This window comes from Tasmannia lanceolata, unplaced genomic scaffold (genome assembly GCF_043159265.1).
Source record: "Tasmannia lanceolata isolate RefF3 unplaced genomic scaffold, GAP_Taslan_0.1 ptg000019l, whole genome shotgun sequence".
NCBI lineage: Eukaryota > Viridiplantae > Streptophyta > Magnoliopsida > Canellales > Winteraceae > Tasmannia > Tasmannia lanceolata.
The window spans coordinates 3281348-3305277 of NW_027518696.1; the positions used below are offsets into that span (position 1 = coordinate 3281348).

The following is a 23930-nucleotide window of genomic DNA, read 5'->3' on the forward strand; positions in this document are numbered from 1 at the left end:
ATTTCGCCAAATACCGGTTTCGGTCCCCACCGAAATCCGAAATTTCGGTCGAAATTTAAAACCACGCTTATTACATCAAGTCTTTTACTATCCTGACTTAAAAGGATTCCTCTTATTACAATGAAGTCTTGCTGTTCTGCCTTTCCCAGCAACTGTTCAGAGTTCTTTGGTTTGTTGATTGTAAAAGAAAATAAACTTTGAAAAGGGCAATAAATGATGAAAAGATAAATGGAATTATAAACTTATTTGTTCCTGTTTACAGTAAGATAAGAAGAAAAGCTCTGTAGAATGAGCTCTTTGTTGGGTACATGTGACCATAGAGCTTGAGTCCAGTACACCTCCATGAAGCGAAGCCAATGGAGTGGCCAGATCAGGAATCCTGTCCATCAAGATTGGCCAATTTATGGGCCCAATTGTGCGCTTTCGAGAGATCAGCGAGGTTTCTTCCTTTTGGAAACTCTAACATAAAACTGATGTTTTCTTAATCTAATTTACTTGCTTGTGTAGAGCAATCACTAATATGTACAAAATTTCATCAGAAGGGATAAATAAACCTAAAGATAATTCCTCTTCAATCAGACTGGATTAGAATTCATCGGTGTCCGAACAACCTGAGCTCTCCAACCCAAAAATAGACGGCAGAGTGAATTGGTGCTAATTGCGATCCCAAAACCGAGAAACGACGCAAACAGGAGAGCATAAGCTGTTCCTACTTGAAGCTGCAAGGAGAAGAAAACACATTGGGTTACTTGCCAAAATCAAGGATAAGCAAGCAATCAGCAAAGTGCAATAACAGTACATCATTACTCATTGTTTAAGATATCATTACAAAGAAGAGTCATCTCTGGGTACCTGTCTCATCATTTTCAGCCCATTATCAGTTAATTTCATTCAATCATCAGAGATACATGCATCGGTTTCTATATCATACTGGTGATCAGCTAATTCAATATATATCCATGGACATCCTATACCTTAAAACCAATGTCTTGAGCATTGTAAACACACATAATATGGGGATTTGGCAATTTCCCAGAAAGCCATTTCGCGACTGACTTTTGCAGGAAAGAACAGCCATCTCATTATGAATTAAACGAATGAGACAAAATCTGCTAGCAAATCCCATAGTTTCTAATAAAGGAAACTGAAAAAACCAAAAAAACACGAGATTTCCCTCATCAAGAGAATCCCATGAACAAGATTTGTCACTAGAGTTTTATCTTCTTTATAACATGAACCAAGATCATCATTACTTTTCTCAAGATAGAACCAACACTAAAGTGTTATTGGCTCATTTTAATTAAAAAGAACGAAATTACAATTGGAACATAGTCTAATAGAATGAAATGAATCACCCAAGTCTTAAACCATAGAACTTATAAAAGAATACCCACGCTAGAATAGAAGAGATGTAGGAATATGGCTACAAGTGCAAACTGAAACGCAGAATATGCCCAAACGTACTCCCTGTGTGCTGCATGAAAGAAAGCAAATACTGAGCAAATGACCACAGATATTCAGATTTGTTGAAACTTCTTTTTTGAGGCTTGATTGTACCAAAGATGATTGCAAACATTGATGTCAAACTGCCCAAGATCACAGAAGACGGAGCTGCAATCTCAATTGCATGAGATTTCATGTCATCAACCTATGTAACAAAAAGAAATTATCAAAAAGAAATTATTAAACACACTGAGTATAGGTATGAAAAAAGACAAAACTGGAGAAAAGATTTGCACCAGGGGAAATTGCCATCTCAAGCCACGCCATTATCTATAGTAAAAAATGAATGAATGGATGATAAGGATTAAGGACAGATACAAGCATCCAATTTTCCCCAAAATAATAAAATTGGTGGGACTAAACTCAAACCATGATTATAAAGTAGTTGTTCTATATGATAATGATGGGGATCGTGGACGTCCCTCGCGTGTTTATTCTAGGCAGGCCGCACTTAGGGAGCCCCGTAAGGATCTTTTTGTTGTTTTTAGGGTTATTTTGGGGATTAGTTGCTATTATTAGGATTATTTTAGTCTTTATTGATTTTTATGATATTTTAGTCTTTTAGGGATTCTTAAATGCCTATTTATAGGCCAATTTACAGCTTCTTTGTCACTTTTGGATGATTAATTGATTTGATTATAGAGATGAGTGCTTCTTTCTCCCCAAAGTTCTCCTCTTCTTTTATTTGTACTTCTTTTCTTCTTTCTTCTTCTTTTCTCTCCCTAGCCTACCTCAAATTTGGTATCATTGAGGAATTGGTAATGTTTAGTATACTAAACAATAAATGCTCCCCAGCTTTATGTTATGCTACAAAATGGTCCTAGAATGGGAACATCAAACTAACCCAAGATTTAAAACACTTGCATTGGACTTTCTTCTTCCAATTTTCTGTTTCCATTAATGGTTATGTTGTGCAGATCTCTTGTATTATGGCAATGATTCATCACCCTGGTGGACTAATGTACACGAGAGAAAAGGTAAAAAAGAGTGTTTGTAACCTTCATATCGAAATAGTGTAACTCTCTTTCTCCATCTACGTATGCACACTGCCAAACCACATAACTCTTGTGTTTCTTGCTTTGTGTGTTTGTGTTTCTTGCATCTAACCTTATCGTTGACTGAACATTGAGTTTCGTAATCCAAGTCTGCCAGGCATTGCGGGACTGTTGAGAAACACTGACAAAGTGGTGATCAGGCTGAGTAGTTTTGTTGGCATCCTTTCATAAGCAAGTCGGTCATCCATAATGATTTAATAAGATCAACCATCTAGTGACATGCGTTGTCGGATGTGTATGATGATTCAGTACATACCACATTTCACATGTTCATATAAATATTTATATATAACATATTACATATACACTAGATTTCACATGCAATTCATATAAATATAATTATGTAATTCATATTGATGCAGTATACCACTAATGCACTTAACGATTTTGGCTTTGAGATGTTTTTTTTATTTTGGTATCGTTTTGATGGAGTTGGAAACAGAAACATTTCTGTCATTTTGTGTCGGTTTCGTTGGAAATTTAAAACCCTTATGTCTTCTGTAACCTTTCAAATAAATAAATAAAAGAGGGATGCTCCTCCTCCTCCTCCTTCAGAAGCAATAGAACATCCTACGTTTTTAGAGTGGAATGTCGTAAATGAGATCTATTTATTTGACATAGGAATCTTCACATGAAGAGGTTTACTCACATAAGGATTCTACCTGTCTGGCTTTTGCTGGTGATCTATAGCTCAAATGACGACTCCTACTATGATGATGAAAAACTATCAAACAGCATGATTCATGTTTCTCATATTTTTTCTCTCCTGCTTTCAATACCATGCATGTATCTACTTTTGCAATGAAAATGAAAGGCATTAGGCGACATTATAATCCATATTTAGAAAAACCTGGTTTAGTGTTGTATTTTCAGTTTTCAGAACTAGGGACAGGTCAACAGAACTTGGGATTTGCTTTAAAACTGTTTTCTCCTTCATAACCAGGCTGACATACCAGCAGCTGCTCGAGGAAAAAGAAATAGCACATGGTGCTAATCAAAAGAAGCACCACAACATCGTGCCAGGCTCTGCAGAAACAAAGCATCAAAATAATGTGTTAAAATCAACAGAAGTGATCCATGGCCACAGAAAAAAGAAAAAAGAAAAAGAAAAGGAAATGTGAACAGTTCATGTCCAACAAAATGGTCAAAAGTGATCCTCTCATGTTTTCTATATAGTTGCTTGATGGACTAGGTTTAGTAGTGCCTTAGTATGATAGCCGAATCTATTGTTGTAAAACTCTTATGGTTCAAATATAATCTTATGGATTTCGATAATTTGTATGAATCTTACGATTTTTTATTGAATCTTACGATTATATCATAAATCGAATGATTCATACAATTCATGTGATTTTTCCTAATTAAGTTTTTTATAAAAGAAAATAGGATATTCTTACAAAAGACCCCATTTCCCTTCTAGGTTAGAAAAAGCCTTCGAACACTCTCTCATGGGAAGGAAGTAGACGGAGGTGGAGTTTGGACGAATCTAACTAATTTGAACCAATTGAGAATAGTGCATGTTTCTGAGGAGATTACTTAGAGGAGAGAGATGACTATAATGAGGACAACATCGACAACTTACCGGTTTTTATAATTAATATTTGTCATTTGATGTTTGAGACTTTGATAATTGCTACGATCTTGTGTCTTATTATTTTTAGGATTATTATCCAATAAGCATGGGTTTGGATGAGAAATAGATAATTAATATGTGACAAGTTTGTCAGGAAACAATTCGTATTATGATATTGAATAAGTAATAGTTTTTATTTAAACGAATGGATGTGTATGAAAAATGAATGATTGTCTATTTTATTATTTTCTAATTTATTTATAATTCTTTACATTGTTTGACATATAAATATATATAAATCTGAATGAATCTTACGATTTATGATCCAATACGATTCAACCCCTATTACTATTTACGATTCGATTCCTATTTTTAAAACATTTTCTGGATCCTTCATAAAGTATCCAATTATTACTTACAAAAAAAAAAGTATCCAATTATCAGATAAGGATATTTTTATGCATATATCTTGTATTCTGGCATTATACAAGACCCCGACGGACTAATGTGTGCGACGCATATGCGGTTAATTTTCGGATTTTCACTAAAGGGTATTTTGGTAAATTTTTCATGTGGTGGTATTGATATATAAGCCGCATGTTAAGGTTACGGGATGAGGTTTTTCTTTGTGTTTTCTTGGCCAAGAAGAAGACTTTGTAACCCTAGACCAAAATAGTGGAAAATCTTTCCCTGTGGACGTAGGCATTGCCGAACCAAGTAAATCTTGTGTTTCTTGTGTGATTGTATTCTTTGCATCGTTTCTTGAAGTTTTTTGTTGCACATCGTGTTCAATCCGTGCAGAGAAGGTATTTCTCGGTATTTCTACATATCTTTGGGTGAAGGTAAGGGATACGCCTCGGATATTCTTGATCTGTATCCTACTATATTTTCCTTTTTTATGACTAGCAGATGAGGCTCAATTAATGATCCTCACCTATATTGACGAAAGCATCATATGTTCTCAAGAACAGCATATCATATCCTTGGATGCTCCTGACGTATATCCTATTAGGTTTCAATGATCCTTGCCCATATCGATAAAAACAAATTACTCTTGCCGCACCTGTATCCTAAGATGTTGGGGCTTAAGAGATTCCCCGTACCTGATACCCCTAAGCGTATCATATATATCCATGCCCATATCCATGTAACATTGGTGCCTTAACACAACATTTGCTTATCATGAGTAAGAAAAAATGGTATCTGTGATGTTAATCTCTGGTTTGGTTACCTGGTCAACTGTGAATTGGAGTTCTGTCTGATGTTCAGATCTCCATTATCCCTTTGACCAGAACTCTGCATCCGAAACAAAGTTACAGGTAAATTGCGGACCTCTTGCCCACAGACGTCACATTTCTTGTTACCTTTTATTCTGAACCACTTCACCGCACATTTTTCATGTATAAGACTGAGAGCACCTTTGCAACTACACTCCATCTTGAATGAATTTTCTCCATCACATAGTTCATCTAAGCAGACCCTGCAAACTGCGTCTTCTTCTGGAATCTCTTCATCACCATCCTCTACATCAGCAGACCTTATTTGACCTGACTTGGAAAGCAATCAACTATCTTCAGAAGATAAAAATGCGAATAGAAGGAAAAATCAACCATGGAGATCTCAAAAAAAAAAAAAAATATATATATATATATATATATATATATATATATGAATATGAGGAATGTGTTGGGGCGCTTGAGCACACCAAACAAATGGTGCGCTTGAATGCACCAATCACATGGGTCCCACAATTTCTGTGAGGATCCAAACCATTCATTTGCAAGGCTCTATCATAGATAGGGTGTGTACCAAAAATCAGGTCCATTGAATCATCCTAACCCCTCCAAAAGTGGAGGGCAAAAATTGGCAGATTTGTGGTCTATTCATTTTGACCTCCATAAATGGATGGGTTAGGATGATCCTATGGAGCTGATTTTTTGTACACACCCTATCTATGTAAGGGCCTTTCAAATGAATGCTTTGGATCATCCTAACAATGTGGACCACATGGGTTTGAGAGCTCAAGCGCACCATAAGGATGGTGCGCTCAAGCTCACAATCCTTTTCCTCTCTCTCTCTCTCTCTCTCTCTCTCTCTCTCTCTCTCTCTCTCTCTCTCTCTCTCTCTCTCTCTATATATATATATATATATATATATATATATATATATATATATATATATAAACACAGAAACAGACACACACACACACACACATGTCTTTACCGTCATTAGTATCCGTGCTTGTGAGTTCCTTTGGGGTAGGGATGGATAGAGATCTCAAAATAACAACATTTCGTAGGGGCACAGACAAGGACCTTGAAACTGTTTCTGGAATTCTTCGCTTCTGTGAGAACCCAAAAATTGCCAATTTCCTTTCAACATACATTTAGATTATTTATAAAAGAATTAGTGGCAGAAACAATCAGCACATATTCAAAACTAGACTAACTTCCAAAATTCCAAAAGAAAAAGCCATTGTGTCTAGCAAATAAAAATGATCAACAGTTATCTAGCATGTTTTCGTTTTGTTTTCGATAAATAGTGGAAGTATAAAGGATTTCATGTTTCCTCGCATTTATGACTGGCAGGGTAACAGTGAATGGTAAATTTAAAAGTGGTTGGCAATAGTTGCACTGTGCAACAGTTATCTAGCATGTTTTCGTTTTGTTTTCAATAAATAGTGGAAGTATAAAGGATTTCATGTTTCCTCGCATTTATGACTGGCAGGGTAACAGTGAATGGTAAATTTAAAAGTGGTTGGCAATAGTTGCACTGTGTCATCATTCTGCATAAGGAACTCATCTCTCTCAAAAAGAAAAATGGTGTGTGCAAAAAACGTATGAAAAGCAATATCAGAAAAATAGGAAATGATAATAAAGCAAGCCAAAAGATACGATTCGTTCAAAAGCAAAACATAATCAAGACGACCACTTTACTGAAAAGGAAAAAGTGAGCAGATCAAAGTCGGACCGTTCAACTCAATGTGAAGAACGACATTATACAGTTCACATAATTGGGAATAAATACGGAAATAAGTCAACGGATGCCCATCTTATGTTATGCTTTTAGAGTGAGTTGAATGTTATCTGAAAGGGTCCAATTCAAAAGCCCAGATGACAAGGTTGAGTTGGCCAAATCATACTCGGTAACATGTCGAACAAGAACGGGAAAACAATACATCTACATAATGCACAATAACCATGACATTGGAAATTTGAGCAAGACTAAGTAGCGGATAAATCTCAAAAAGTAAATCTAGTGAACCATACAAAAAGCAACACATGAAGTTCTAAAAGTCAAAAGAAAGCTCACAAGAAGAACTAGTGGTGGAATGTATTGAGAGGAAGTAGGCTCATTGGAGGAGAGGTTATATTTCTTTTGGGGGTAGAATCACTTAAGGCCGCGTGTCACGCCCCGAACCCATAATTCTAGGTAAGGCGCACGTGACAGCCGCCGCACGCCCATAGGGTCGCCCCCACAAGCATGCAAGGCTCCTTTTTCGATCAACTATTCTCAACAATCAGAGTAACTAATAAATGCGGAAATTTTAGTCTCATAATGAAATACAAATATAGATTAGGTCCATAAGTCTAAATCCAACAATAATTATTTCAAGACAATCACCTTAATAAAATATCAAAGGTTTCTAAATTGGAACAATGAAATAAAGAACAAATCTCCTAGGCTCCAATCCAAGTGCCTGATCTCAGCAAATCTACTGCCGCTCCTCTGTATCTGAAATTTGTTAAACCACATAATGAGCTAACAGCCCAGCCGGTTTTCCAAATCCAAGCCAGCTAATAGGAAAACAAAAACAAACTTGTGCGGAAAAGACGTAGCATGCCATAAAATTTAGCCAATGCAGAAATTGATAAGAATTAAAAAGATCATTTCTACATAAGCTATATAAGAAAAATACATGTTTTTACAAAACAGTTCCAACCACTCGGTTATGCAGTTTTTCACTTGGAAATCAATGACAAGAATATATATTTTCAAACACTTGATTTTGCATTTTTCCACTTGGAAATCAAATACTTAACAGTAATATATTTTCAAACATAACAGTCTTCTCTGTGGCCAATTTCCAACCTTATTGGCAAGTAGCGTAACCCAAGGCGAACACTCGTTCGCAGGACTCACAGGTCCAAAAGTGCGCAATGTCACAATATCAATAGCCAGAGGACTCCCTACTGGCCGCCCGAGATCAACCTTACGGGTAGATAAAATTTGACCGGTCTACGTGATCACGTCCAGTGTACTCACCCACTGGTAGGTTGGGCACTAGATCCCCACCAGAGATCAACCTTACTGGCGGAATCCATTCCATACCAAGACTGTATGCAATTATAGAGAGAAGCAATTTTAATGTTTGCAATACCATGCCATAAATTTGTAACGCTTCAAGCCATAGGGAACTTCCCTCATTTCAAATCTACGAAAACATATCGTAAACAAAGTGCTTTTCAAATTGTTGCTTCATGAATTCTAGTTTTCTAAATCATGTTCTTCATAAAGCTTTTTATGTATAGGGATGAAAACATGTCAAGACTAAAGGATACCATGCATAATGATATTCAACTATGTAGAATGACATACTAAAAAAAACGTTCAGTAAAAATCTTCTCCAAAAGAAGTTCCAAGTCAAAGTAGATATGCAAAAATTGAAATAGAAAGCTTTCAACTTAGCTAATGTAATTATTTGATAATACACTGACATAGGGTAGGATCACCTACCTCTTGCACGAATTTCTGACTTTGTTTTGTTTTCTCTAGGACGACGTTGACGTTGACAAAAACTCCTCTTTTTCCCCTTCACATTAGTAAGTAAACCAAGGTCATTTAACTATCCTAATGTGTAACAGTCCCTATTAAATAAGATTTCATATTTGATTGTGCCTCTAAAAAGAAAAGAAATTAGGACGGCTCTAAAAACTCATTTCTAACACATCGCACCTAAACTCCAATCCCATTTGCTCAACCAAATTTATTCGCACCTAAACTCCAATCCCATTTGCTCAACCAAATTTATTTAATTAAGACTACTCTTTTCCTCCTTTTTGTTCTTGTCAAGGAAGGGAATTTGCAAAGCTGAAACTAGAAGGTGACTGAGTAAGAATATGAACTTACAGAATTTTGGCAATTATTCGTGATGAAGATCCACCCAACCGTAGTTGATCTCAAGACAAGAATATGAACTTACAGAATTTTGGCAATTATTCGTGATGAAGATCCACCCAACCGTAGTTGATCTCAAGACATATGTGATGGAATATGAGGTCTTGTAGGCCTTGATTCTTGGACACAAGGTTATGGCAACAAGATGGTGGAAAGTAGTTTATTTACCGGCAGCAATAGCAATTTGCAGAGGTTTCTAGGACTGTTTTGCAATGGCTTCTAGGACTGTTTTGCAATGGCTTCTAGGACTGTTTTGCAATGGTTCTAAAGTGGTGTAGAACTTGGTCTTGTAGGAGAGTTACAAGCATCCCAATGTAGGAGAGTTACAAGCATCTCAATGGCCTCAAACACCACCTATATTCCCTCTTTCTAAAGCCCACAACAACTACATCCAACACCTATATTTCTTCTTTCTAAAGCCCACAACAACTACATCCAACACCTATATTTCTTCTTTCTAAAGCCCACAACAACTAACCTTCATCAACACCACCCCTTTCTAAAGCCCACAACAACTAATCTTCATCAACACCACCCCTTTCTAAAGCCCACAACTACTAACCTTCATCAACACCACCCCTTTCTAAATCCCACAACAACTAACCTTCATCCAATGAGAGAAGAGAGTGGAGAGAAAAAGTTGTAGGCAAGAGAGTGGAGAGAAAAGGTTGTGGTGAGAAAGTTGTAGAGAAGAGAGTGGAGAGAAAAGGTTGTAGAGTGGAGAGAAAAGGTTGTAGCCTCGCAAGGTTCCAAACATCCCACACATTTCTTTCTTTTTCAATATTGAAATGATTGCTACCTTAAGATAAAATATTGAAAATGATTGCATATTTGATTCCTAATTTAACCAACTAACCTTCATCCAATGAGAGGAAGAGAGTGGAGAGAAAAAAAAGAAGAAGGTTGTAGTCTCGTAAGGTTCCAAACATCCCACACATTTCTTTCTTTTTCAATATTGAAATGATTGCTATCTTAAGATAGAATATTGAAAATGATTGCATATTTGATTCCTAATTTAACTTTAGTCATTGATGATAATAGCACATGATTGTTACCTTATGATTGAATATTGAAAATGATTGCATATTTGATTCCTAATTTAACTTTAGTCCATTTGATATTATTACCCATATCAAAGAAAATTCACAACTTTTATTTGATACTAACACCCATTTCTAACAATTAATCTTGGCTTAATTTTTTATAATGACACCCATTATAAAAAAAAATCATATGTTCACTTTGATAAGGATAATTACCCAAATACTTGGGACCGGGTATTACATCATACCCCCCTAAAAAGAATTTCGTCCTCGAATTTCACATACCTGGTGCTTGAAAAAGCTGGGGGTACTTTTCCTGCATCTCCTCCTCAAGCTCCCAAGTTGCCTCTCGCTCAGAGTGATTTCTCCACTGTACCTTGACATAGGGAATGGTGCGTTTTCTAAGAACTTGGTCCTTTCGATCAACGATACGCACCGGGTGTTCCTCATATGACATATCCTCTCTGAGTTGCAAAGGGGCCAATTCTACTACACGGTCCGGGTCCGGAACATACTTCCTCAGCATAGAGACATGGAAGACATTATGCACCCCAGCCAAACTGGGTGGTAGTGCAAGGCGATAGGCAACTGTCCCGACCCTTTTAAGAATTTCGTATGGCCCAACATACTTGGGATTCAACTTTCCTCTAATGCCAAATCTGACCACTCCTTTAGTGGGAGACACCCTCAAGAAAACACGATCTCCAACTTCAAATTCAAGCTCACGCCTCCTGACATCAGCGTAGCTCTTCTGCCTGCTTTGTGCTGCTCGGAGACGCTCTCTGATCAATTGAACCTTTTCTTCTGCCTGATGCACTAGCTCCGGGCCCAAAATCTGCCTCTCACCAACCTCATCCCAATGGATGGGAGACCTGCACTTTCTACCATAGAGGGCCTCATAAGGGGCCATCTGAATGCTGGATTGGTAGCTATTGTTGTATGCGAATTCCACCAAAGGTAACTGCCGATCCCAAGAACCTCTAAAATCCAAGGCACATGCTCTCAGCATGTCTTCCAATATCTGGATCGTCCGTTCTGACTGGCCATCGGTTTGTGGATGATACGCTGTACTGAAGTTCAACCTAGTTCCCAAAGCCTTATGGAAACTCCTCCAGAACTGAGACACGAACCTTGGGTCTCTGTCAGACACAATCGACACTGGCACTCCATGTAGCCTGACAATCTCCTCCAAGTACCACTCTGCCATCTGATCCAATGTCGAACCCACTCTATAAGCCAAGAAGTGAGCCGACTTAGTCAACCTGTCGACTATAACCCAAATGGCATCATTTTTCTTCAATGTCTTTGGCAAACCGGTCACAAAATCCATAGTGATGTGCTCCCATTTCCACTCTGGAATAGGGAGGGGCTCTAACTTCCCGGCAGGTCTCTGATGCTCTATCTTGACCTGCTGGCAGATTATACAACGAGCCACAAACTCTGCAATCTCTCGCTTCATGTTATTCCACCAGAAAATTTCTCTGAGGTCCCTGTACATTTTGGTGCTTCCAGGGTGCACTGAATAAGTAGAACTATGGGCCTCATCCATAATCTCCCTCTTGAGATCCGCATCAGCAGGCACACACAACCGAGTTCCGAACCTCAAGGACCCATCCTCATGGACTCGAAAATCTAATTGGGATCCTGCCTCAACTTCTGCCCTGATCTTATGGAGTCTCTCATCAGTACTCTGAGAAATCTTTATTCTCTCTAACAAAGTGGGCTGAACTCTCAGGTTCGCAATTTGCAGACCAGGCTCGTGCTGTCTTACCTCAATACTCAACCTCCTCAAGTCCTCAATGATCTGCCTTTGATTAGTTATCAAAGATGCCATCTTACCCTGGGCCTTTCTGCTCAAAGCATCTGCTACTACATTAGCCTTCCCTGGATGATAGCTGATGGTCAGGTCATAGTCCTGTAGCAATTCAAGCCATCTCCTCTGACGCATATTTAGCTCCTTTTGCGTGAACAAGTACTTTAGGCTCTTATGGTCAGTGAAGACCTCACATGGCTCCCCATAAAGGTAGTGTCTCCAAATTTTCAATGCAAACACTACTGCTGCTAACTCTAGATCATGCGTCGGATAGTTCTGCTCATATGGCTTCAACTGCCTGGAGGCATAGGCCACTACCTTTCCGTGTTGCATCAACACACAACCTAAACCACTCTTAGAGGCATCACTATATATGGTGAATCCTCCACTCTCAGATGGTATAGTGAGGATTGGGGCCGATACTAACCTTCGTTTCAACTCTAGATGGTATAGTGAGGATTGGGGCCGATACTAACCTTCGTTTCAACTCTTGGAAGCTCTCCTCGCACTTATCAGACCATTCAAACTTGGTTCCCTTATGCGTTAGACGGGTCAGTGGTACGGCAATCCGTGAAAATCCCTCTACGAATTTCCTGTAATATCCCGCCAGACCTAAGAAACTGCGAATTTCGGCGACATTAGACGGCCTGCTCCAATCCACTACGGCCTCAATCTTTTGGGGGTCCACAGACACTCCATCCTTAGAAATCACATGCCCCAGAAAAGCCACTCTATCAAGCCAAAACTCACACTTCTTGAATTTCGCATATAGCTGCTCTGCTCTCAATACCTGCAACACCTGCCTTAAGTGATTTTCATGCTCTTCATGGCTCTTTGAGTAGATTAGGATGTCATCTATGAACACTACTACAAATCTGTCTAAGAATGGCTTGAACACCCTATTCATCAAATCCATAAATGCCGCGGGTGCGTTAGTCAAACCAAATGGCAACACTAAGAACTCGTAGTGTCCATATCTAGTCCTGAAAGCTGACTTGGGCACATCTTCTGGCTTGATCTTCAACTGATGGTAACCCGAGCGAAGATCGATCTTAGAGAATACTTTAGACCCCTGTAACTGATCAAATAGATCCTCGATCCTGGGCAATGGATACTTATTTCTCACAGTTACCTTGTTTAGCTCTCTATAATCGATGCACAACCGCATACTCCCATCTTTCTTCTTCACAAATAGCACTGGTGCACCCCAAGGAGAAACACTAGGTCTGATCAACCCCTTATCAAGAAGTTCTTGCAACTGCCCACTCAACTCCTTAAGCTCTACTGGAGCCATTCGATAGGGAGCCTTAGAAATGGGACCCGTGCTAGGTACAAGATCAATGGAGAATTCGATCTCTCTATCTGGAGGCAACCCCGGCAAGTCTTCAGGGAATACATCAGGGAAGTCTCGTACAATTGTGATGTCCTCTAGCCTGAGGGCCTCCTGACTGACTTCTGATATAGAGGCAAGAAATCCCTCACAACCCTTCCTTAACAATCTGCTAGCCTTGCAAGCCGAAATGATTTGGGTGGGCGCACCACCAGGACTACCAATAAAACTGAACCTTCGCTGTCCTGGCATCTGAAAAGTCACTAACTTACTGTGACAGTCTAGGCTGGCATGATTAGCAGCCAGCCAATCCATCCCAAGAATAACATCAAAATCCTTCATCTCCAAGACTACCAAATCAGCGGGTAACTCCCTGTCACCGATCTTCACTGCACACGACTTGCAAATCCTGTCGGTAATCAGGCTACCTCCTACAGGTGTGTCTACACATAACTCTACATCTAAAGGCTCATGAACTAATCCATGCTTCACAACAAACCGGGATGATATAAAAGAATGTGAGGCACCCGAATCAAATAATACACATGCATAGACCGAAGCTATTGGAAGGGTACCTGTCATAGGTTAACCCATTCCCACTATTAACTAAGCAAACATAGGTTAACCTATTCCCACTATTAACTAAGTAAACATCAAAATGCAATACGTTGAAATTTTATAGACATTTATATGAATAAGAATATCAACAACTAACTAATGACATACCTGTCACCACTGCATTAGAGGCCATAGCGTCCTGCTTGGTTAGTGCATAGACTCGGCTTGGGATCCTCTGCTTCTTATTCCATGCCTGATTCTCTCCTGTGGGCGGGACTCGCACCGCTGGAGGTGCCCGATTCTCTCCTGTGGGCGGAACTCGCGCTGCTGGGGGTGCTCCTGAAAACTGAAAATTTCTCTTCCGAGGACAATCTGCTACCTTGTGACCCAACTGGCCACACTCAAAACATGCCCCAGTGATCCATGGGCAATCCTTTTCTGCATGATGTTTCTTGCATTTGGCACACAAGCTAGACCTCTGACCAGCACTCTGATGCTGCGGGCGATGGTCGCCTGACCTCTGCTGTGATCCACCTCCCTGGCGGTAGGAATTAGGCCTCTTAGATGGCTCTCCTGAAATCTGGCCATCCTGCTGACCTCCTGCCCTGAATCTCTTCTTCTGCTGGTCCCTATGCTGTTGGGACCTGATGACTCCTTCCTCAACCTGTAAAGCCTTACTCAACACATCTGCATAGGTTTTAAGCTGGAAATCTTTTACTCGATGCCTGATAGGCTCCCTGAGTCCGTCTTGGAAACGGCGAGCAAGAAGCCCGTCGTCCTCCATGACCGATATGGGTGCAAACATCCCCAATCTCGTAAACTCTGCCTCATAATCTATGACAGATCTGTTCCCTTGCTTTAAATTGAAAAAATCATTTTCCTTAAGAATCCTCACACTATCAGGAAAATATTTGTCATAGAAAGCTGTAGAGAATTCATCCCATGCAATGATAGCGCTCCCCCTGACACGCTTCTCCATCTTCCACCAAGCATCTGCACTTCCTCTAAGCATGAACGTGGCAGCTACTACTTTGTCCGGCGCTGCCATCCCCAGAAATTCAAAGATTTTCTCGGTCTCTTGCAACCATTCATCAGCCACGAGAGGATCAGTGGTCCCTCCAAATGTATTGGCCATCCTCCGAAACTCGGTCATCCTATTCTGCTGACGAGGCTCGACCTGTGGCGGATGATGCTGAGGCTGCTGCTGCTGTTGGGTCACCACCCCAACCAAAGTCTCCATCATCCGCTCTAATCGGGGTAACCCTTGCTCTTCCTGATGAGTCCCTCCCTCTGCAGTATGGATGATAGGGGTGGGAGGCTCCTCCTCTTGCGCCTGATTTGGCTGCACTGGAGCCGGTATAGGGTTTCGCTGAAGTCGGGTCGTGCTACGAGCAAGGTCAGTCATTCTCTTGGTACGAGCCATACCTATCCCAACAATAGCAAACACTAGTAAGGCTCTAGATTATAAAATACCTACATCTAATCGGAAGGTAAGTAGTAAAAATTGTAAAAATACAATTTGCCTTTACCTAAGTAGTAAAAATACAATTTGCCTTTGCCTAAGGTCCTGTAGTAAAAATACAATTTGCCTTTGCCTAAGGTCCTACCGGTTCTTAAACCTATTGCTCTGATACCACTTTACTGTCACGCCCCGAACCCATAATTCTAGGTAAGGCGCACGTGACAGCCGCCGCACGCCCATAGGGTCGCCCCCACAAGCATGCAAGGCTCCTTTTTCGATCAACTATTCTCAACAATCAGAGTAACTAATAAATGCGGAAATTTTAGTCTCATAATGAAATACAAATATAGATTAGGTCCATAAGTCTAAATCCAACAATAATTATTTCAAGACAATCACCTTAATAAAATATCAAAGGTTTCTAAATTGGAACAATGAAATAAAGAACAAATCTCCTAGGCTCCAATCCAAGTGCCTGATCTCAGCAAATCTACTGCCGCTCCTCTGTATCTGAAATTTGTTAAACCACATAATGAGCTAACAGCCCAGCCGGTTTTCCAAATCCAAGCCAGCTAATAGGAAAACAAAAACAAACTTGTGCGGAAAAGACGTAGCATGCCATAAAATTTAGCCAATGCAGAAATTGATAAGAATTAAAAAGATCATTTCTACATAAGCTATATAAGAAAAATACATGTTTTTACAAAACAGTTCCAACCACTCGGTTATGCAGTTTTTCACTTGGAAATCAATGACAAGAATATATATTTTCAAACACTTGATTTTGCATTTTTCCACTTGGAAATCAAATACTTAACAGTAATATATTTTCAAACATAACAGTCTTCTCTGTGGCCAATTTCCAACCTTATTGGCAAGTAGCGTAACCCAAGGCGAACACTCGTTCGCAGGACTCACAGGTCCAAAAGTGCGCAATGTCACAATATCAATAGCCAGAGGACTCCCTACTGGCCGCCCGAGATCAACCTTACGGGTAGATAAAATTTGACCGGTCTACGTGATCACGTCCAGTGTACTCACCCACTGGTAGGTTGGGCACTAGATCCCCACCAGAGATCAACCTTACTGGCGGAATCCATTCCATACCAAGACTGTATGCAATTATAGAGAGAAGCAATTTTAATGTTTGCAATACCATGCCATAAATTTGTAACGCTTCAAGCCATAGGGAACTTCCCTCATTTCAAATCTACGAAAACATATCGTAAACAAAGTGCTTTTCAAATTGTTGCTTCATGAATTCTAGTTTTCTAAATCATGTTCTTCATAAAGCTTTTTATGTATAGGGATGAAAACATGTCAAGACTAAAGGATACCATGCATAATGATATTCAACTATGTAGAATGACATACTAAAAAAAACGTTCAGTAAAAATCTTCTCCAAAAGAAGTTCCAAGTCAAAGTAGATATGCAAAAATTGAAATAGAAAGCTTTCAACTTAGCTAATGTAATTATTTGATAATACACTGACATAGGGTAGGATCACCTACCTCTTGCACGAATTTCTGACTTTGTTTTGTTTTCTCTAGGACGACGTTGACGTTGACAAAAACTCCTCTTTTTCCCCTTCACATTAGTAAGTAAACCAAGGTCATTTAACTATCCTAATGTGTAACAGTCCCTATTAAATAAGATTTCATATTTGATTGTGCCTCTAAAAAGAAAAGAAATTAGGACGGCTCTAAAAACTCATTTCTAACACATCGCACCTAAACTCCAATCCCATTTGCTCAACCAAATTTATTCGCACCTAAACTCCAATCCCATTTGCTCAACCAAATTTATTTAATTAAGACTACTCTTTTCCTCCTTTTTGTTCTTGTCAAGGAAGGGAATTTGCAAAGCTGAAACTAGAAGGTGACTGAGTAAGAATATGAACTTACAGAATTTTGGCAATTATTCGTGATGAAGATCCACCCAACCGTAGTTGATCTCAAGACAAGAATATGAACTTACAGAATTTTGGCAATTATTCGTGATGAAGATCCACCCAACCGTAGTTGATCTCAAGACATATGTGATGGAATATGAGGTCTTGTAGGCCTTGATTCTTGGACACAAGGTTATGGCAACAAGATGGTGGAAAGTAGTTTATTTACCGGCAGCAATAGCAATTTGCAGAGGTTTCTAGGACTGTTTTGCAATGGCTTCTAGGACTGTTTTGCAATGGCTTCTAGGACTGTTTTGCAATGGTTCTAAAGTGGTGTAGAACTTGGTCTTGTAGGAGAGTTACAAGCATCCCAATGTAGGAGAGTTACAAGCATCTCAATGGCCTCAAACACCACCTATATTCCCTCTTTCTAAAGCCCACAACAACTACATCCAACACCTATATTTCTTCTTTCTAAAGCCCACAACAACTACATCCAACACCTATATTTCTTCTTTCTAAAGCCCACAACAACTAACCTTCATCAACACCACCCCTTTCTAAAGCCCACAACAACTAATCTTCATCAACACCACCCCTTTCTAAAGCCCACAACTACTAACCTTCATCAACACCACCCCTTTCTAAATCCCACAACAACTAACCTTCATCCAATGAGAGAAGAGAGTGGAGAGAAAAAGTTGTAGGCAAGAGAGTGGAGAGAAAAGGTTGTGGTGAGAAAGTTGTAGAGAAGAGAGTGGAGAGAAAAGGTTGTAGAGTGGAGAGAAAAGGTTGTAGCCTCGCAAGGTTCCAAACATCCCACACATTTCTTTCTTTTTCAATATTGAAATGATTGCTACCTTAAGATAAAATATTGAAAATGATTGCATATTTGATTCCTAATTTAACCAACTAACCTTCATCCAATGAGAGGAAGAGAGTGGAGAGAAAAAAAAGAAGAAGGTTGTAGTCTCGTAAGGTTCCAAACATCCCACACATTTCTTTCTTTTTCAATATTGAAATGATTGCTATCTTAAGATAGAATATTGAAAATGATTGCATATTTGATTCCTAATTTAACTTTAGTCATTGATGATAATAGCACATGATTGTTACCTTATGATTGAATATTGAAAATGATTGCATATTTGATTCCTAATTTAACTTTAGTCCATTTGATATTATTACCCATATCAAAGAAAATTCACAACTTTTATTTGATACTAACACCCATTTCTAACAATTAATCTTGGCTTAATTTTTTATAATGACACCCATTATAAAAAAAAATCATATGTTCACTTTGATAAGGATAATTACCCAAATACTTGGGACCGGGTATTACACCGCGCTCTCCAACCTACAACGTATTTTATGTCTTTATTCAAAATCCTAGTGGTGAGGCCAAGAGAACAAAGAAACTTCAAAAGGACTTCCTTTGGAGGGGAAGGAAAAAATAAAAGGAATAAATTGCTTAGGGAAATGGGAGGATGTGTAGGCTCAGAGACCATGCCTTCTAGGCCTTGGAAATTTATGCAATTGAACAAAGGTGGAACTTTATGCAATTGAAAAGAAAAGAAATGACTTGGATAATCAGAAAAGAAATTAAAGCCCTTTGGAGAATGGCAGTCGATGGGGCAGGTGAGTGGGAAGAGAGTTGGGGATTTGAGGGAATGGCGGTCCATGTGTACTGTTAGATGACTTGCTCTCTTTGATTAGGTTTAGCGTGGAAAGGTGTTGGGGATTGAAGTTTTCAGAAGATTTATGGGTGGGTCTTGTTCCATCGTGGCATGAGTATCCAAGTCTTTATAGGCTAGCTTGTGAGAAAAGGTTAGGTATAGTTGATTGTTATGAGAAGGTAGAGTGGGTTGGGTTCTTAGGCGAAATCACAAATATGGGCAGTCGATAGGTGTCTTGAGTTGTTGGCTTGTCTCGAAAATGTCTCTCATAGGGTAGTGTGGGTTGGGTTCTTAGGCGAACTCAAATATGGGGAGTCAATAGATCTCTTGAGTTGTTGGGTTGTCTTGAAAATAGGTATGTATCTTCTATAATCGTGGATCTAAGGAATTGGTTCCTTGATCCCAATTGGGTTTTCATGGAGAGATCTTTTTCCCATACTCTTATGGCTGGAGAGAGAGCATCTTTTCTTGGATGAGCATTTGGAGATCCCATGCTACTCCAAGGATTTAAATGTTTTTGTTGGACAGTTGTTTGGCAAAATATCAAAACGATCGATACGCTTGAAAGAAAAAGATGTCAAATAGTGAACCAATATATTTTGTTGAAGGGGACTAGGATATGTCAAATAGTGAACAGCCGATATATTTTGTTTAAGAAGGCTATGGAATCTTGTAACCACTTTTTTTGGTAGAGAAGCTGGCTTGAACCCAAAAGCTCGCAACTTCATTGCAACCACATTTTATACAATGTTTGATGGTGAGGGAAGTTTGGAAAGGTATCCTCACGTGGTTTGTCTATTCATGGGGTTTCCTACTGTCTTGGCATCTTCATGAAAGGTGACATTTGCATTTTTGCGTGTGTGTGCGTGCGTGCGTGCGTGTGTGTGTGTGTGTGGTGGGGGGGGGGGGGGGGGGGGGGCGAGTCATATTTCTTAGATTTTGGCACAGATATTTGACAAATTAAATGATTTATATATCAAAGGGATTTTTTCTTTCCGCTTATCTGTAAGAGTACTAACAATTTAACAGACTCACTTTCTGGGAGAGGATTCATAGAGATGAATTACGTGTGGACAACAAATGAAGAGAGAGAGAGAGAGAGAGAGAGATCTTACACGTGAAGGGTTCTGCTCACTACATGTCTTTTCCCAACCAGAGTTAGAAATTGAAGGGGACAAGACCGACGCAGGCGTAACAGGTAGTGATGCACATTTTTTCCAAGGGAGAGCTGCAATGTAAGTAGACAAACTAGCATTCTCAGGAACCACCCTGGATTCTGATGTTGCAGCAGGATCTGAATCGAGAAGGGAGCTTCTCTTATCCACTGCAGATACCTGGTTCTTGAAGCTTAACCCATGCAAAAAAACCCCTTCAGATGAAGCAACAATAGACGAACCATGGAATTGAACCTGACCTTTTCCATTACGATTACTGGTGTAATCCATAGGTCCTGGGGGTATTTGAAGTGAGAGATCTGCCCGCTTCCGACTAAGTTCTGAACGTGCAACGTCTTTGGTTATGGGATCCATGCTTTGATAGTCGGCCTGCATAGTAACATAACTTTTGGGCTTATTTCTCAAGTACAAGTCTCCCAAAAATGAATACCAAATCGGAAGCTGCATCATATAGCTTAAATGAAACATCATATTTAGATAACAAGCATGACAGCAAGACACTCGAGCCAAGTCATGGTAGACAACATCTTGTTTTCAACATAGATTACAGTGAGAGCCATCATATTTCAAATCAAATTCTGGGAGGAAAAAACAGTTGATCTGCCATCCACTGTCTACTGTACCTTTATAAAGGTCACACGAGGATGGATTCAACTCAGTCCATCTTAGGTTGACTTAATAAAACTCAAAGCTTTTATTAAGAATTTTGAGATTATTTATATTACTAAGGGCCTGTTAGTTTTAGATTATGACAACCGATTGTGGAGTCCCCAACCGATTATTGGACTGAGAATTTCACTAAGGCTCTGTTCACTTGCGTTCCCGGGAAAGCAAATCCCTGGAAACACACTCATTTTTCGCTTGACAAGACCTTGACAAGACATAATGACCTTGACAAGACATAATTCTGGTGTTCACTTGCTTTCCTGAGAAATTAACAAACCTGGGTGGAATATGTCAAATAATGACATGGAATTGCCAAAAATGACGTGGAAATGTCTCTTTTCTCACTAGTGTGGGAAACCAAATCCCATTATTTTGGTCGGATTTGCTTTCCCGGAAAAAACTAGTGATAAAAGGTGGGCAAGCAGTTTCTCGGGTAACATTTTCCTGCATAGATCCTGCGCACGTGAACAGGCGCGGGAAACCTTTTCCTACACAGTTTCCCTGGATTTTTTTTCCTAATGCCACGTCAGAATCCCGGGAAATCTTTTCTTTTCCTTTCCCGGGAAAACAAGTGAACAGAGCCTAAGGGAAAACATCGGTCTTTTAATAATGTATTCAAGGAAGCTAACAACGATTTTTTAGCTAAGGAAGGGACTGGTAGAGATTTTCTAGTTGAGGACCTACCTCTGCCCTATTGTAATCTGTATTTTCTGTTTCTGTTTCTGTTCTTTAATAAAGTCTCCATTGATAGATACACCCCATCTCTTTATTTTAAACAATTCTTGTAGGATGTTACAATTCCCAATGAGCAGAGATCAAAATAGAGGGAAGTATCTATCAAAAAAGGAGGGTTAAATATCAATTCTCTTTTTTTTATCAATTACAAACTTATTACTACACAATGTGTGATACATATGCTCTCACCAATACAAGTAGCAATTTGGTAAAAGAAACAAGAAGCCAATTTGTGCGTTGAACCTCAACACATCCTCCTTAGCCTAGACCCTAAAACATCCACTAATAGCATTCGCCTGTGAAAAAAACATAAAGAAATAATAGTGGACACTCCTCTAAGATCCATATGTACACAATAATACAATCTACCCCTCAAACTCAATGCCTTTAATCAAATGTTTTTTTGTTAGCCACTAGAAAAGTAATGGAGTAAATGTAATTGAAGCATTACATGGAATAAAATCCAAGGAGTATAGGAGATAGATTCCTCTATAATCTTTTGAAGTATAGAAATCAAAAAAAAAAAAAAAAAAAGTATAGAAATAAAAAAGTGCCCTAATTTATGAATTGAAAATAAAAAGTTGGTAGAAAATTCAAAATAGCAGGCAAATGAAGCACAGATCTCACAAATACTTGTTCCAGTTGGATATATTCTGGAATCAACTTTAAATTCCTAAAATTAGAGTAAGCCTGATTCCATTGAAAGGAGAGAGAGAGAGAGAGAGAGAGAGAGAGAGATGTGATTGAATAAAAAAACCTTATCTTCAACCCTACTAGGGCTTCCTGGTTCGTCTTGCATTTTTTCTGGAGTGAAGTGAAAAAGAAGAACAAGTGGGAGCTTTGCTTTGTAATTAAAAATGGCCAAAAGCAATATGCATCAATTATTATAAGTTTTCAGTGGGATAACGACAAGGATTTGTCAGCGACGGAATAAAGAGGACAACGCCTCCACTACCTTGGTCGTGCTACTATCAATTTTTTAAGTATAGAGTTCAACTCGGGGAGTGATATATTCGTACCCTTTTCTTCCCTGGGCCATACCCCTCTAGTGTTTGATTACAATCCTTTTACACTAGAAGTGGGTGGTGTAAGGGAGAAGGAGCGGATGATAAACCATTTACATTCAATTATCGTCATAGTAGCTGTCCAAATTAATTTGGATAGCCATGGCCCAGTATACACTTGGGTCGACCTGGCAAACAGGTGGGTCGGGTCGGGTCGGTCGACCCGCGGGTCATGCGGGTGCGGGTCAAAATGACCCACATTCATACAGGTCAGCAACCAGGTGACCCATACCCAGTGTGGGTGGGTCGGGTCGACCCACGGATTACCCGCATGTTTTTCCAAAACAGAGTTTTTATTGGGCGGTGATAAATTCACCCCCTTCTATGTATGAATTCACCCCCTAATTTTTAAAATGGACCGTACAACCTACACCATAGGATGATCCAAACCGTCCATTTGATGGGCCACAATGTAAATAGATCGTGCCCCAAAAATCATTGCCATAGGACGATCTCAACCATTCGATCTATAGAAGTTTCCATATTGTCAGTCCCTGTTTAGATCGGAGGGTTAGAATCATCCTATGCTAATGCTTTTTTGGGCACAACCTATTTACATTATGGCCCTTCAAATGCACGGTTTGGATCATCCTATAGTGTGGGTTGTACCTTCCAATCATCCATTTTGAAAAATAGGGAGTGTATTCGTGCATAGTAAATTAGTAATGCTCATGAGTTGCTGGAAGTTGGGAGTCCTAAAAAAGTGAGATGTTGTTACAAGGGCTGATTTCCAAACACAAGTGCACTATTCCAGCTCAAAAAGTGAGATGCTCTTAGCCCTCAATCTCATTTTCTATTTTAAAATAAAAAATGTTAAAAAAATCCAAAAAATCACGGGTGCCCCGCGGGTTGACCCGACCCGACCTGACCAGTGTTTTTGCGGGTGGGTCACCCGCGGATCGGTTTTGGCGGGTCACTAAAACCCCGACCCGTGCCTGCAAATTTGCAGGTGGGTTGGGTTGACCCGCTGACACGGGTCGCTTTTGCCAGGTCTACACTTGGGACCCTGTTGCATGATGTGAACTGTTGATTTCGTTGGCAAAGATCAGCTGAGATTCCTTTGATTAAATGAAGGGCTGCAAAATCAATGGCTGAAGTTGTTTTGGAAAAAGTTAAATAAGGGTGCCTTTGGATCATGGGGCTAAAATCTAGTTTACCTTCTCCCCCCATCTATCAAAACTCAAAAGTGACCCAATAAATATTC

General features: G+C 39.4%; 1 protein-coding gene across 4 annotated transcripts; it reads right to left on the minus strand.

Annotated features, from left to right (window-relative positions):
- Positions 1-214: 214 nt before the first annotated feature.
- LOC143853508 (RING/U-box superfamily protein) lies at positions 215-22579 on the minus strand. 4 transcript variants are annotated; one of them, XM_077363299.1, is made up of 9 exons: positions 22420-22579; positions 20501-20630; positions 20202-20314; positions 6355-6475; positions 5363-5678; positions 3512-3584; positions 1558-1648; positions 1395-1474; positions 215-719 (listed from the first exon to the last, which is right to left on the minus strand). In XM_077363299.1, the coding sequence occupies exons 1-9, from the start codon at positions 22459-22461 to the stop codon at positions 576-578; spliced, it is 1110 nt and encodes a 369-aa protein (XP_077219414.1). In that variant the 5' UTR covers positions 22462-22579; the 3' UTR covers positions 215-575. The 4 variants fall into 4 exon arrangements, 3 of the variants coding, with proteins under 3 accessions (XP_077219414.1, XP_077219412.1, XP_077219413.1); XM_077363297.1 differs by having other exon boundaries at positions 20202-20630; XM_077363298.1 differs by having other exon boundaries at positions 1391-1474; positions 20202-20630.
- Between the last annotated feature and the right edge of the window lie 1351 nt (positions 22580-23930).

Coding starts and splice junctions, on each gene's coding strand:
- LOC143853508 (XM_077363297.1), bottom strand. CDS start 22,461: ATGCAAGACGAACCAGGAAGCCCTAGTAGGGTTGAAGATAAG. Junction 3,585..5,362: donor TCCAATTCACAGTTGACCAG/GTAACCAAACCA, acceptor TTGTTTCTGCAG/AGCCTGGCACGATGTTGTGG. Junction 1,649..3,511: donor TTTTCCTCGAGCAGCTGCTG/GTATGTCAGCCT, acceptor TTTGTTACATAG/GTTGATGACATGAAATCTCA.